Raw genomic sequence first — 15,414 nt, forward strand, 5'->3', positions numbered from 1 at the left:
AATCGCAGGGCCACATTGTATACAGAGGCAGCAACTGAATATGATCGCTACTGCAATACCCAGAAATGACAATACTTTCCATCCCCAGGCGGAAATTATATTCCAGAACCAACCGGACCATGTCCAGGTGCCTGGATCTTGGTGTAACATATGGGCAATTTTATGGAGTCTGGTAATAGCTGAATAAACAGACGGTGCGTTATTAGGAATGAAAATGCAGCAACTAGATCCGATGACTCTACATGCCCCGCCCCTATCGGCCAGTATGACGTCAAGGACGAGACGATTCTGGAGCACGACAATTCTCATAAAGGATTGCTCCTCGGTTAAGTTACTTAGAGCAGAAGTAGTCTCGATCACTACTGCTTCAAGGGTTCTCGTTAATCTACGTATCAGTTTACTATTCACAACAGTACCTAAATAAGGGAAGACACCTTTATTGATATCTATGTATTGTTCTAGAGCAGTTTCAGTATAATCGACAATAGGGAGGTCTCTCTTGTGTCTAGTATGTACTAGGTGGGAATTCCTATGATAGTCAGGTGGGGCTAGAAAAACTGGTGGCAGTAGGAAGGCAATGTAACAGGTTCCCTTCCAATCGAGGGGCAGACGAACATATGCGGTCTGACCACAAACAAAATAAGAATGACGTGAAGCTTTGAAAATAGATTTCCTACTGTCACTATACTTGACAATAGTAGTACAATCACTATGGCCTACATGTACGGAACCATTATTTCGGACACATAATTCACCTTTGACTGGTAGTACTGAAATAGCAGGTAAGTCTGGAGTAGAATCAGACTGAACATTCAGGACCATGAAATTCGAAGAATAATTACCTAAATTATAAACTTCATTTTCTAGATCTAACCCTGTTCTGTGGGGAAGACCTTGCTTGTCTGGAAAACATGTACTGTTAAGAAAAGACATATCTGTTGAGGATGACGTTAACGTGGACCATGCTCCACACGAACCATTATGTGAAAATGGATAAGGAAAGAGTGGCAGAACTCCCTTCGGTGTCTGGAAAGGGGGGAGTCGACCACACACCCAACAATTTGTGGCATTGCTGGTCTGGTGTGAATAATGTAACATGCGGATAAAGGAGTTATTACGCATAGCAAGACGATAAGAAAGTTCATGAGGAGGCAGATCACTAAACGTGTGCTCTACTGTAACATTAACAGACTTATTTACATGAGAAACTGAAAAACACAAATAAAATGCATAACTGGTGCAGGAAATCATAATGCTAAAATATAGCAGAAAACATAAAATAATAGTGCAACTTCTAGAGTTCTCACTAACTCTCTCTCTATGGGGGTCTATTATATACATGTCAGAAACCGGTCTAACCGTTTCACCTAGGGGAGGACTTAGACAATCAAACTGGCTGACTTATTTTACTAGACCTTAGTTTAAGCTTATACTCCTGCTGCGGAGTTTTCTCTAACAGGGAAGGGTTCGTAGCAATGTCTTTTGCGGGACAGTCCTTAAGAATAGTACTTTGGCAGTCTTTAGAATCCTCAGAAATGTTCTTTGAAACAGGCTTCAATCCAAAAAATCTTTTCACATGTGACAGGTGGACCCAGCCCTTCCTGCCTTCCAGCTTGACGGCAGTACGGGTGGCCAGGAGGACCTGTCGGGGTTCCTTCCAGCGAGGCTCCAGCGGACTTGAACGATCAAAATTCCGGACAAGAACCATGCATCCGGGAACGATGTCATGCGGTGCCACCTCGGTATTGTCTGGAAATGCGGCAGCAACCTGTGAACGACAAGAGTTGAGGGCAGACATCAAGGAAGCTAGGTAATCTGTCAGCATATTACTTGAAACATCGGTAATACTTCGAGGTCTAGGTGTACCCCACATGTTAGGGGGGCGGCCGAATACGACTTCATACGGGGACAGACCTGATCTGGAGTGTGCGACCATGCGCATATAAAATAAAGCGACTGGCAGAGCTACTAGCCAGTCCACACCTTTCTCTTTACAAATCTTGGCAATACGGATTTTCAAGGTTTGATTATGTCTCTCTACGAGACCGGCTGCTTCTGGATGGCGTACACAATGGAACTTCCACTGGTACCCTAACAAAAGGGAAACATGTTTCATCAACTCGGATGAGAATGGCTGGCCGTTATCAGAATATACGACTCTAGGGAGTCCATAACGGGGGAAGAACTCACGAACCAACTGCTTGGCAGTGGTCGCGGCTGTGTAATCTGGGACTGGATATGCTTCTGTCCATCTGGACAAAGCGCATACAACTACTAGGACATACTTGAAACCTCGACATCGCTCCATCTGAATATAATCCATCTGGAGGACTTCAAAAGGGTGGTCAGGGGGCTGGAAACCACCTTGTTCCACCGGGACACTTTTACCTGGATTAAACTGGCAACATATCATACAGGTACGGACTTTCTGCTTGGCTGCAGCTCGTAAATGCTTGTTGAACCAAATGTTCTGGATACTGTCTAACATAGCTTTTTCTCCTAAATGTGCTGGACTATGTGCGGTATTGATAATGACTTGAACCATGGAGTCGGGGAGAAACCATGTGGCTTTACCCTTCGTTACCCATCCCTGATCTGTCTGGACCCCTCCTTGTTCGGACCATTTCTTGATTTCATCGGGAGTAGCATGTAACTGAATATCTATGACATCTTGAGTAGGGTCCTTAACTGTCATACAGGTAGTCGGATCTGGAGTATGTGTCTGTGTCGGATTAACTGAAATGTCTGGAGTCTGTGCTGTAAGCTTGGCTGTGCGATCTGCTAGATCATTACCTTGAGAAATAATGTCAGTAACTTTCGTATGTGCCTTGCACTTCATGATAGCAATAGATGTCGGTAAATGTATGGCATCTAACAGAGCCTGAATAAGGAGACCATGCTGAATCTTGGTTCCATGAGAAGTCATGAAACCTCTCTCCTGCCAGAGCACTCCAAAGTCGTGTACGACTCCAAATGCGTAGCGTGAATCTGTGTAAACATTAACTTTCAAGTTCTTAGCGTGTATGCAGGCTTGTGTCAGAGCAACTAGCTCTGCTGCTTGAGCAGACAGGGTGTCAATACGGTGTGTTTCTATAACTTCAGTGTCAGTAGTCACTGCATACGCGGCTACTAGTTCTCCTGTACTTGTTCTCATACATGAACCATCCACATAAAGTGTCAGGTCTGGATCTGGTAATGGAATATCTGTCAGATCTTGTCTTGGCTTAGTCATAATATTAACTACTTCCACACAGTCGTGTGTGGCAGGATTCGAATTAACTGACGGTAACAGTGTAGCAGGATTTAGAACGTTGCAGCGTCTGATTTCTATGTGTGGCTGGAACAGTGTCAATTCATAACCTGTTAAACGTGCAATTGTCAAGTGCTGAGTCTGTGTTCGGTTTAAAAGAACTTCCACGGAGTGTGGAACTTGTACTGTCAAGGAATGTCCTAATACTATGGAATCACTTTGTCTGATAGCTAGTGCTGTCTGTGGCTGCAACTGACTTGAGGCACGCAGGCAGAGCCTGGGCTACAGGATCTAATGTGCTCGAAAAATAAGCACAGGGCTTGTATTGTCCTGCTTGATCTTGTGTGAGAACAGATAATGCTGTACCTTCCCGTTCTGTGACGAAAAGTGTAAAAGGCTTACTGTAGTTCGGTGTAGCTAGAACTGGAGCTTGGCATAGAGCTTTCTTTAATTCATTAAAACTAAGTGTATGTTCAGATGTCCAAGGGAGGACAGTCGATACGGCTGCCTCCTGTGTCGTTAACTGTATCAGTGGTTTAGCTAGAAATGCATACTGAGGAATCCATTGTCTGCAGTAAGAAGTGAGGCCGATAAAAGCACGTACCTCCTTCTGGGTCTTGGGCTGAGGAAGACTCGCTATTAACTGGATACGGTCAGGTGTCAACTGCCTACCCCTCTTGGACAGCAAGTGGCCTAAGTAGATCACTTGCTGGACACAGAATTGAAGCTTAGAAGGGGACACCTTGTGCCCCATCTCGGCAAGGAAATACAAGACTGTAAGTGATGCTCGCTCGCAAGCACGTTCAGAACGGGCTGTGATCAGTAGATCATCGACATACCGGAGCAGGGCAGTGTCAGTTGGCATGTGAATGTTGTCTAGTTGTCTCTTAAGTGCTTGACTGTAAATACTAGGACTTTCTGTGAAACCTTGAGGAGCTCGTGTGAACATATAGCTCCTTCCATTTAAACAAAATCCGAAAAGAAACTGGCTGTCTGGATGAATGGGGACACTAAAAAATGCGTTCTTGAGGTCTATGACTGAAAAAAATGAGGCTTCGGAATCAATGTCTGTCAATAGGGAAGAGATATCTGGGACAACTGGGTACTGGGGAATAATACATTTATTAAGTTCTCGTAGGTCAATCACTAATCGATATACTGGGGGTGCATTTGGATCAGTACGTTTCATGACTGGAATGATCGGAGAATTACATACATTGGAGTCAGTTTCTACAACTACTCCTTGACCCATGAGCTCGTCAATAATTTTGGATAAGGCTGCTACAGCCTCAGGTGGCAATCTGTACTGTCTGATTCGTGGCAACACTACACCTGGCTTGAGAGTCACACGATGGGGTGTGATTTGCATATAACCAACATCAGTTGGACCTTGCGCCCATAGATGCTGCGGAACATTGGACAATCTCGGATCAAAATCTCGTAATACATAGTGACCCTTGAAGTCACGTAGGAACAGTCGTATTCCCTCTGGGGAGCAGCAAATAACTGCACCTAATTCTTTCAGTGTTTTAATGCCTAACAGATTTTCTGGACACGACTTTGTAAGTAACAGATCAGTAGTGCGGGACAATGGACCTACTTCTAGAGTAACTGGCTTAGATATCTCGTTTACAATAGGCTTTCCTGAAAATCCAAGGGAAACATTTCTAGAGCCTGAGAGCGGAGCCCCTGGAACTTCGGCGTGACTAATGGTGGTCCTACTTGCCCCTGTATCAATCAAAAACTTTCTGTCTTTCCCTAATACTTGACTATGAACATAGGGACCCTCTTGATCTACAGGTATCTCGATGAGAGGCAAGCCTACCTCCCTCTCTAGGCTGTTTCATGAGTACGGCTGATACTCTGGATACTCGGACTGCGCATACTGGTACATCTGCTGTGTAACATGCTGTGTTGCAGCAATAGGCTGCGGTGCTGGAACTGTCTGTTGTGCATTCTGTGACTGAGAAGTCTGTGAAACTTGTTCTTGTCTAGGCGGACGTGGTCTTTCTTTAGTCTTACCGGTAGCTATATTGTGTTTCAGAACTGCACACTCGTTTATAAAATGACCTGGCTGTTTACAATAATTGCATGTCCCTTTAACGGGAACTGCAGGATGACTGGCTTGATTCGTACCCCTCTTCTGACTGTCTTGTGGAACAGATTGTGCAACTAGTACTTTCATTTTCGTGTCTTTCATACGTTTTCTTTCGTGATCTTGCTCTTCTCTGATTCTATTCTGGTGGTACTGAAGCATCTGTAACATCTGGGACGGGGTATTAGCTTGCCATGTACTTTCGACTTTCAAAACTCGATTCTTAACTTGTGGACTTGAATTCTCGACTAATTTAGTAACAAAAAGATGAGGGTATGACTCACTACTTGTCTTGAGGCCACTGTTTATAATAAAACATTTTTCGAATCTAGAATAAAAATCACTAGTGTCTTCGTCTTGTTTCTGTTTACAGGCTGAGATTGCATCCCAGTCTTCCTTTTTAGTGGCTAATAATCTTGGCAAAACTTGTATTAACAATTCTGGTAATTCTTTACATTTTTCTCCTAGACCGGTACCTGGTACTCGTATCTTATCTTCAGCTTCTAGAACTGCCCAATCGATCTTTTTCTCTCCGACCTCCCAATCTTTTTCCTTGAGTTTCTCGTATACCTCTGCGGGCAATAAGACTTTTAGCATTTTAATTATATCTGGATACGTGTATTCTCCCATACGGAGCATGTCTTTTAATTCTCGGTGGAACCCTGCTGGATCTTTGTCGTGACAAGGAATTAATTTCTTCATCTCTAAGAGTTCCATCTTTGTAATCGGGGTGTAAACAAACACTTGTTGCATTTCACCATCTGTTGTCCTGACTGGGTGTACTTCTCGTAACGGATTCTGTCTGTCTATGTAAAACGGTTTACTTTCTGGAGGTGAGACATGAACAAAATGCGGGTTCAAAAACGTTCTATATTTGTGACGCTGTTCTAAAATAACACTAATTAAATCGGTACCTAAACCTTTCCATCTATACTGGAGTAACTCGTTCAGGACATCGTGTAACGGACCTGGATCAGAATGTTGACCCTCATACAGAGTAATGAGGTGCTGGATCATATACATACCCACCAGTCGTTGCTCGGCTGGGGGCAGTTTCAGAAACATTTGTGCCACTATTTCGTCTGGAAAAGTGGTAGAATCAGTAATCCATCGGACCGCTGATCGGACTAGTTCTTGTTCATGCATAGTACTTAACTCACTATAACCGATTCGTGATTTCAGAATGTGATCGGTAGCTTGAAATACTTGTTCTAGAGAACCTTGTTCTGGTGCTGGATGATGAACAGTTTTCTTGTAGTCTAGACGTGAATGTCGGTCTGGAAATCTAGATTTTCCTACATACGCTATTCTAGTGGGATTCTCGTCGTCTACCTCTTCAGTAGAAGAGTCATTCTCTTTCTCGCTTACTTGTGCTGCTTTACGTTGTTCATGTAACTTTATTATTTCTTTACGAATTCTCTTGTACATACTCTCTATACTACTGATAGTCTTGTGCTTACCCTCGGCTATATTATCACTCCACCTTGTCAGGATTTTCATTTCGGCCGGATCTTTAGTTGGGTAATCTTGTTCTCTTATTAGACAATTAATCAGAAACTTTAATATCATGAGCTGGATCTCAGCTTTCCTTTGGGACATGGCTTCACCAATACTTTCTGGATCATCCCCTGTACGGATGAAACGATATATTCTGTCTAGATCTCCTTTCATGTCTGGTAGGGTGTCCAAATACCCGGTCACCCGTCTTACACGGATGGAATATATTACTGTACTATCATCACCTGCAACTGGATCATAGCGGCATTCAGTGAGAGCTCGTCGGATGTCTGCAACGGACTTATATTTGGGCGTACGCTGTAACGCACATTCATGTAACTCGGCCAACGTTCTACGTTGGTGTGGTGGCGGGGTACCAGGAGGACCTCCTCCTGCGGCCCCTAAACTGGAATCGTCGACTGATACTCTTCGTACTAGCGCGGCGGGAAATTGTAATGTAGGCTGGACCGGGGGTACCGTAGCAGGTACTGCAAGAGGTGCCCCGGTGTCTGGAGGAGCTAGATTTACATTATTTACAGGGACTGGCGGAACAGGATTCGCATATTCTGGGACTGTGTCGTCCAAATAGGACGAGATGAAAATATCAGCTGCGGTCGGTTTGTGACGTAACTTAGTCGGAACTAATGGTGGCGGAAAATTACTGGATGCCTCCGGGGTCGCTTTTGGCAAGCCCTCGGCAAGAAGAGGATACATACCCTTAATGAGGGCATGTCTCTGTCTATCTGACTGTTCAGTTTTGACTCGTTCACCTATCTCGATTAGTTCCCTTTCTTGGGCTCGTTCTAAAGATTCTCTACTTAATTCTGACTTTCTGATTTCTTTTTCGGTTCTTTTATGAGATTCTTTGCGCCATAACTTAATGGCATCTTTCTGTGACTGTCTGGCTTTCTTTTTCCATAATGCTTCTTCTACTCGCATGATGCACTCGGCATCCCATGTACCCGATACGGGCCATCTATACTTTTCTTCTAACTGTTTGGTATACTCTACCCATAAATCTAGATATAATATGGCACTTATGCCATGCTTCTGATACATAAAATGACCTGGACTGTCCCTAGGCGGGACAGGAACTGCTTCTTCTAACAGACCTTTTCTAGTTCTTAACTGACGTAGTCTGGAAAATAACGGCATGACTGAACTGTTAATCTAGACACAATACAATACACAATGAACACGATAATTACTCCACATTCATACCACGACATTAAAATACATGAAGAACATTTAAAATATCAGTTCGAACAGAATACTACCTGGAATACTGAAAACAGAATACATGAATTTCTCGAGAACAGAACTGACTAGAACAGAAACTAGATGCACTGCTGAAACAGTACGAAACTTACCGGTCTCATAAAGAGACACGTCAGGACCCGCATCCACCGAAGTGGACACTTCGTTTTGGGTCTGTGTACCACCAACCCACGGACCAGAGTCAATTAGATTGACCCTGTCTAGATACTACCCCAGCAATGGTACTCACCGGGCAGCAAGAACGGAAGGCCTCGGACTGGACTGGACTGCTTCGACGCCGGACGGACGAACTTCGGACTTCTGTTACGGGTGGGCCTCCGGATACCTCGGACCTTGGACTCTCGGCTTGGGCTCTGGTCGGGACTCGCCGCGTTCCTCCACCGCCTCGTCTGGATGCTGGACCGCCACCTCCGTCTCCTCCGTGGGCCTGAGGGATACTTGAAGCAGAAATATCTGCACGTGCACGGTATGGTTCCGTCACGGCTGCAGAGGGTCAGGGGGCCGGCGTGGCTTCACCGGCGCGTGGGGAAAGGGCAAGTCCCTGTTCGGGCGCCATTATGTGGTATATAAATAAATAATACCGGATCTAGGTTTTACTGGACATAGTAATAACAGATAGCTCAATAAATAAGAGTCAAGATTCGAGGTAGTAGGAGTTTGCAGGTTTAATACAGCATAAAGGACAGGAACAGGACAACCTGCACAGGAATGGGATGGCAGCGCTGCCGGGGGCAGGATCAGGATCGGCGTAACATTTAATAACAGTACACAAGCATATATATTAAAACAGTTGCATTACAATGAATACAGTAGGCGGAGCAGTGGGTGTGGTCAATAGCAGTCGCGAAAGATAAGGGTGAAAGTAGGTGTAACAAGAGGTGTGTACATAGACATGTGATGTAAACGTAACAGAATATGTCATAAACGGGGCGGAAACATGGAGGGGGCTACCTAAGGAGCCGGGACCTCTAACCTAATGGTGCGCGCAAACTGACAATGACGTGTTACTAGGAGAAGCTGGGGGCTATGAACTCTGTGCTAGGAGCAGAGACTGAAGTCTGGAGAGTCAGGGCGACATGTACCTAAACCCTATCTAGTATCTGATGTTTAGAGGACATGTTGATATAAACTAAGAGTCAGGAGGGGAGAGGCTAACGGACTCTAAGACTGGAGCATGCATTATTCTACATGTAGTGCGTGATGAAGAATATGAAATGACCATTAAATGCAGTATTTCTCTTACATGGAGACGTAAAGGCTAGACTGTGACGGAAACTATTGATGCGATTCAGTAGCTTAGGAATGCAGAGAAGGAGGGCTGGACTGATAACTAGAATCATAACATACTCTTGGCAGACTCGTAGGCAGAGCCAGGCCGAGCCGGGCACTGTGAGGCAGGAAGTAAGTGAAGGGTCGAGGATACAGGTGGGGGCTGTATCGCTCCTCAGCGAGGGTTCAGGAGACAGGAGCTGAATCTGGTGTCCGGGCCCTTTTGAGGCCTAGAAACGGGGACTTTTCAATGAAATAACGTGCACACTGAGAAACGTGGCAACGTAACTTTACATAGGCCTGATATTCATAGTATTCACGAGAACTGGAAACTGGCATACTAGAGATGGACGCAACTGTAATTGCGTCTTTAATCGAACATGGGGAATACATATGCATATTAATCATGCACACATAACATAAGATGGAGGACACGTAGGGACACAGAACATGGCAAAATTTACTTTTCCACACCACCACCCCCGTCTCCATCACGCAGGCCCATCTGTGCGGCCCTCGGCCACAAGCCAGACTGTAATTTTGGCCCCCGAGAAAAAGTTTGTGAGTACCCATGATACACACCATTCTGATTTGGTATTAGGAAGGGACACCCTAAACACGCCCCTTTCAAATAACGAATCGCCAACCCATTTTGCGATTCAGTAATAGGTTACCGAATTGCAAAATAGGGTTTGATACATGGGAAAATACTTTTTTGCATTCACAAATTGTCCGATTCACATATAAGCCACCCTTACAGCAGGCCTTAGAGCGCTAAGGCAGGGCACATTATGCTACATGTGAGGGCACATCTGCTTGAGCAGATATGCAACTGTGATGTCTTGATACATTGCTAGACATTGCAAGCGATAAGGAAGCCATTATAAAGGTATGTACTGGGGACTAGTCATTACAATTTACCTAGCTAGATACTGGCGTCACTGAGAATACTGATGTCTGGTATCAAACATATTGTCTTAGTAAATCTGTACTGATGCCAGTATCGGATTTATGAAGACATGTACCCAGAGGGTCCCTTATTTATTTATTTATGTATTTATAAAGTTTTATATAGCGTGAACTTGATCCCGAAGGATATCAAGAGCGCTTTACAATTTGAGGCAATTAAATAACTTCCCACCCAATTCCCCTATAAACCCACATCCCACTATGGAACAAAAAATGCAAAATTAGATCAACAAAATGTGATAACTACTAAAAAATGTACAGCCCCTGTATCCCTACCAGTCCCTTAGTGTGTTGGCTGACTGGCATCATCCAGCCTGCCACCACAGATAAGTTTCTGATTCCCTGCAGGCATAAGCCCGTGCGCAGGGGCCAGGAGCAATGCCTGCCCGGCGGAAGGTAATCACACCTCCTCTGGCATGATGGCTAGAGAATTTAGCATATCAAAGCCAGAGGCTTCAAAGCCCCTGCTGCCTTTGATGTGTGACCAGGGCTTCCCCCTAGACATGGGGACCACTCCTACCCTGAGGTCCATTTGGCATCATAGCAGAAGGGAAATTAGATATTCAGGAGGCGTGTTTCACTTACAGGCTAGTCACACCCCTAAGGTGGACTAGCTCAAGTGGACAGCCAGAGAAGGGTTTCACCATCTTGTTTTTGGTAAAACTAGAGAATTCTGGGTCAGGGTTATGCCCACTTCAAACTGGAAGTGGTCATATAGGAGTATAGTCAGAGCCGTAATCGGGTTCCCCGCATTCGCTGTTTTTAAAAGCGCCGTAATTTTAGCTCTGCTCGGATTGTGTTGGTGGGCTTGTACTTACTTTTAGTTTGTGCCACTTTTCTGTGACCTATTCTTCTGTACAGCTGCTTGCTTTCCACCCCACTACACCACGAGCTTGCCTTTTCTCCTGGAACTCCGGCACGAATGTTAAAATGCTCACACTGTGATTTTGTGATCTTCAATCCTTGCACCACACCTTAAGCCCAAACAATAGGCCCCCGCTCACCTTTGAGACATGATGCCTGGCAATCACTCATCTCCAGCCATTTTATATTTTTTAATATCAACTGTCGTTCATTAGGGAAACGTCAGTCTGAACTTTTCAATTTTTTAACTGACCATGGCCAGATGCTGAGCGTTGTACAGAAACATGGTTGAATGAGGCCTCAGCACCAGACGTAGCCATTCTGCCTTTAGACTGCCGCATCCTCATAGTTGATTTCACAAATAAGACAGGGGGAGGCATTGCACTTATCTTCAAAGCACAGTATGTCTCCAAAACACACAAACTTACCATCCCAGACTGTGAAGCACTATTGTTTTCCCTCACTCCTTCAAACTATTTCTCCATGCACGGTAATCTGATATACCACCCCCCTGGTCCTGCGGCCAAATGGAGCTCCAGTTCAATGGAGGCCCTATCCCCTTACATCATAAAGTATGCTAACTTTACAATTCTGTGGGATTTTAATATACATCTCAGCAATAAGTAATGCAAAACTGCTTCCTCTCTTATTGAAGATCTTATGGCCCTGGATGTCAAGTTTGTTAACAATGGTCCTACCCACAAGGCTGGCCTCTTGCTTGACCCTATTTTGTAGAACTGGAAGTACCTGTGAGCTGATCAGGCCTTACCTCTAGCCTGGTTGGACAATTTGCATGTCCCTTCTCTCCCACTTTTTCAGGTGAGACTCCGCCAGAGGTAGCCAAGTCCACCTCCTCTGGCGAGAACTGATTGAAGCTCAATGTTTCTGCCCTGAACTCTATTCTAGAGTCCAGTTGTTGGACGCTGCACAACTCCTTGTGTTCTGACACTTCCATCATTAATTGGTGGATTGGGTCTTGACTCTTCATTCCCGGTAACCATAAAGCACCACAGAACCCTCCCAACGGCCCCCTAATTCAGCGACACACTGCGCAAAAGTATTAGGTGTCCTTAAAAGATTACCACAAAAGCTGCCACACAGCTAGAGCCTCCTTTTTCCCCAGATAAAATCAACATGGCCCAAAACTGTCTGAAAACACTCCTCAAGTAGTTACAACAATTTCTCATCCTACAAACACAACCACAGTCATCCCTCTCTCACAACCCCAGTTCGATGAATTAGGGTTTAGGTTTCACACATTTTTTATATTCTGTTGTTCAAGGTCGGTGGAAGATTAGGTTTACATTCTATGATTTTTTTTATTGTTTTTATTGAACATAGGAAAAACATGATTAACATTCAACACACATCGGGTGAGTTACAGTTCACCGGGGTCTTGTCGCGATACAAAATACATTACAGTGATAATTAGAATTAGGATCAAGGGGAGTCTGGTACCTCCGATGTTGGTATAGCTGCAGGAGGTTCGCAGATATCACCCCTATATGCATTCCAGTATCTCCAGATCTTCCCCCACTTGCCCGGGCAACCCCATGCAACATACACAGTCCTTTTGCGCTGCCTACACCAGTCCAGGTCCTCAGACCATTTGGTAAGCCCAGGGGCTCGAGGCGCCCTCCACAATTGTGCTATGTTTCCTTTTGCCACCATACATGCAAGGGTTACCCACTGCCTCTGCGATGAATTCAGATCAGTCGGTTCCCACACATTCAATAGACATCTCCGGGCCTCGAGACGGACTTCCATTCCCAGCACTTCCATCATTACCTCATGAATCTTTAACCAGTAGACACTAACATGTTCACAGTGCCACAATATATGGAGGAAGGTCCCCAACTCACCGCAACCTCTTTTGCACTCACCACTCTCTCCCCGTCCCATCCTCACCAGTCGAGGTCCGGTAATGTACACACAGGATTGCAGGATTTTTAATTGAACCAACCGGAGTCGCATCTGGATGGCCACCACCCTTGGGGAGGAAGCGGCTTCAATCCAGTCTTCATCATCCATCTCCAGACCATCTTCCCCCCACTTCTCTCTCAATCCCAGTAAAGGATCAGCCATATGATTCACCAGCTTCCGATATATTAGGGAGACCGTTTTTTCAGGGAGGTGGCCATCAAGTACCCGGTCTTCGAGAGGCGAAGCCTCGGGAGGAATCGCACCCCTCGGGACTCGGGCCATGAGAGCATGTTTGACCTGGCAATAGCGAAAAAATTCTCTATCACTCAGTTTGTACTTTGCCTGTAGCGACTCAAACGTGTGCATCTCATCACCTTTCCAAACGTCTTTTATCTGGGAGATACCTATCAAATCCCACTTATCAAATCCCTTTGACTTCCACAAGCTCCCCGGTTGCTCAGAGTTAAACAAAGGCGTTGCTAGGGTTAGTTTCCCCTCCCATCCCAAAGATTTATTCGCAGTGTGCCAAATCTTTACCGCATGGGCAGTGGGTCCCGTTAATTGAAATCTCCCTACCCTTGCATATAACGCCCTGCTGATATCTCCGCCCGGTGCCTGTCCATGATCCATAGCATATCCCGGGTCTCCTGGTGTCCCATATACAATGTGGTTAACGGCCGCTAGCTGGGAGGCCCAATAGTATTTCTTCAGATCAGGGAGTCCGATGCCCGCCGTCATACCAGGGAAGTGTCAGCTTCAAAAAGGATATCCTAGGCCTACCTTCCCAGAGAAGATCCCTCTGCAACCCTTCAATCTCTTTAAAGTAGGACACAGGGACAGGATCCATCGTATTCTGTAGTGCATAGAGAAAACTAGGAAGGGACATCATTTTAAACAATGTAGCCCTCCCAATCAACGAGAGTGGAAGAGCCTTCCAACGTGTCACGTCACTCTTGAGTCTGCCCAGAGGGGAACCCAGATTACGTGCGTATCTAAGCTTTGGATCAAACGTTATAAAAACACCTAAGTAAGTGAAGCCCACAGTCTCAATCTGGAGAGGACATGATTGCGGAATCACTGGCGGTTTCCCAGACAAAACAAATAAGACCGATTTCGACCAATTGATCGCAAATCCGGAGTATCTACTGAAGATTGCCAAGACGTCTAAAAAACAAATCAGAGAGGTTCTGGGCTTAGTAAGATTCAACAGAATATCGTCCGCGTACAACGAGATCTTGTCCTCCCATTCCGGTGTCCAACGCAGCCCACGTATTGTCAAATCCCATCGCACCCATGCCGCCAGGGGCTCCAGTGCAAGCGCAAAGAGCAACGGAGACAAGGGGCATCCCTGTCTCGTGCCCCTCTCGAGTGGGAAGTCAGTAGACTTACAGTTGTTAACTGTCACTCTTGCTAAGGGTTCGGCATAAAGCAATCTCACCCAGCCAATAAAGCCCTCCCCAAAGCCCAGCTTCGCCAACACTGCAAAGAGATAGGGCCACTTGACTCTGTCAAACGCCATGGTGGCATCTAGAGACACCAGGACTGCAGGTTCCTGTAAGGTCGACGAGCAACCAAGGACCCCGTGTAACCGCCGCAGGTTGAGGGCGGTGTTACGTCGCGGCATAAATCCTGATTGGTCGAGGTGTATCAGGGTAAAGACCACTTTGACTAGCATGGTAGCAAGCAATTTGGCGAGCACTTTAGGCTCGGCGTTGAGCAGCACTGCGTCCTGGGTTTCCCAGGCTTGTGAATTACAATGATATTAGCCACACGTTGGTCATAGGGCAATTGTCCACCTTCCCTACACTCCAGAAACATAGCGCGTAGACGGGGTGCCAGCTTTTGAGCGTGTAGTTTATACAACTCAATTGGAATCCCGTTAGGGCCAGTAGCTTTCCCCGACTTCGTACTTCTTATTGCCTGTGCAATTTCGTCATCTGTGAAAGGGGAGTCTAAATACTTTCTGTCTTCATCGGACAGAGTCGGCAAACCTATATCCCTAATCATGGCACTATTCTCTTCCTCGGTATAAGAAGCCGCCGAGGTATATACCTCCCTATAGTATGAGGCAAACTCCTCTGCCACCTCGTGTGGATCAGTGATGGTAGAAGAGTCCTTCGCTACCAATTCCGGCACTAGTCTGGAGGCCCGCTCCCCTCGCTCAAGCCATGCAATTAACTTCCCCGCCTTATCACCGTGTTCATAAATTCTGCTCTGTATGGTATTATATTGGGCAATAGCCTTCTCACGGGCTAAGCCCCTGTACTCA

General features: G+C 45.6%; 1 protein-coding gene across 1 annotated transcript in view; it reads right to left on the reverse strand.

The window, feature by feature from the left end:
* Positions 1-14,664, reverse strand: part of LOC144790919 (2'-5'-oligoadenylate synthase 1-like) — a 129,663-nt gene extending 114,999 nt beyond the window's left edge. Inside the window, exon 1 of the mRNA XM_078665555.1 lies at positions 14,584-14,664. Coding sequence (XP_078521681.1) covers positions 14,584-14,664 — 81 coding nt within the window. The remainder of the gene's footprint in view (positions 1-14,583) is intronic.
* Positions 14,665-15,414: the final 750 nt, after the last annotated feature.

This window comes from Lissotriton helveticus, chromosome 11 (assembly GCF_964261635.1).
Source record: "Lissotriton helveticus chromosome 11, aLisHel1.1, whole genome shotgun sequence".
Taxonomy (NCBI): domain Eukaryota; kingdom Metazoa; phylum Chordata; class Amphibia; order Caudata; family Salamandridae; genus Lissotriton; species Lissotriton helveticus.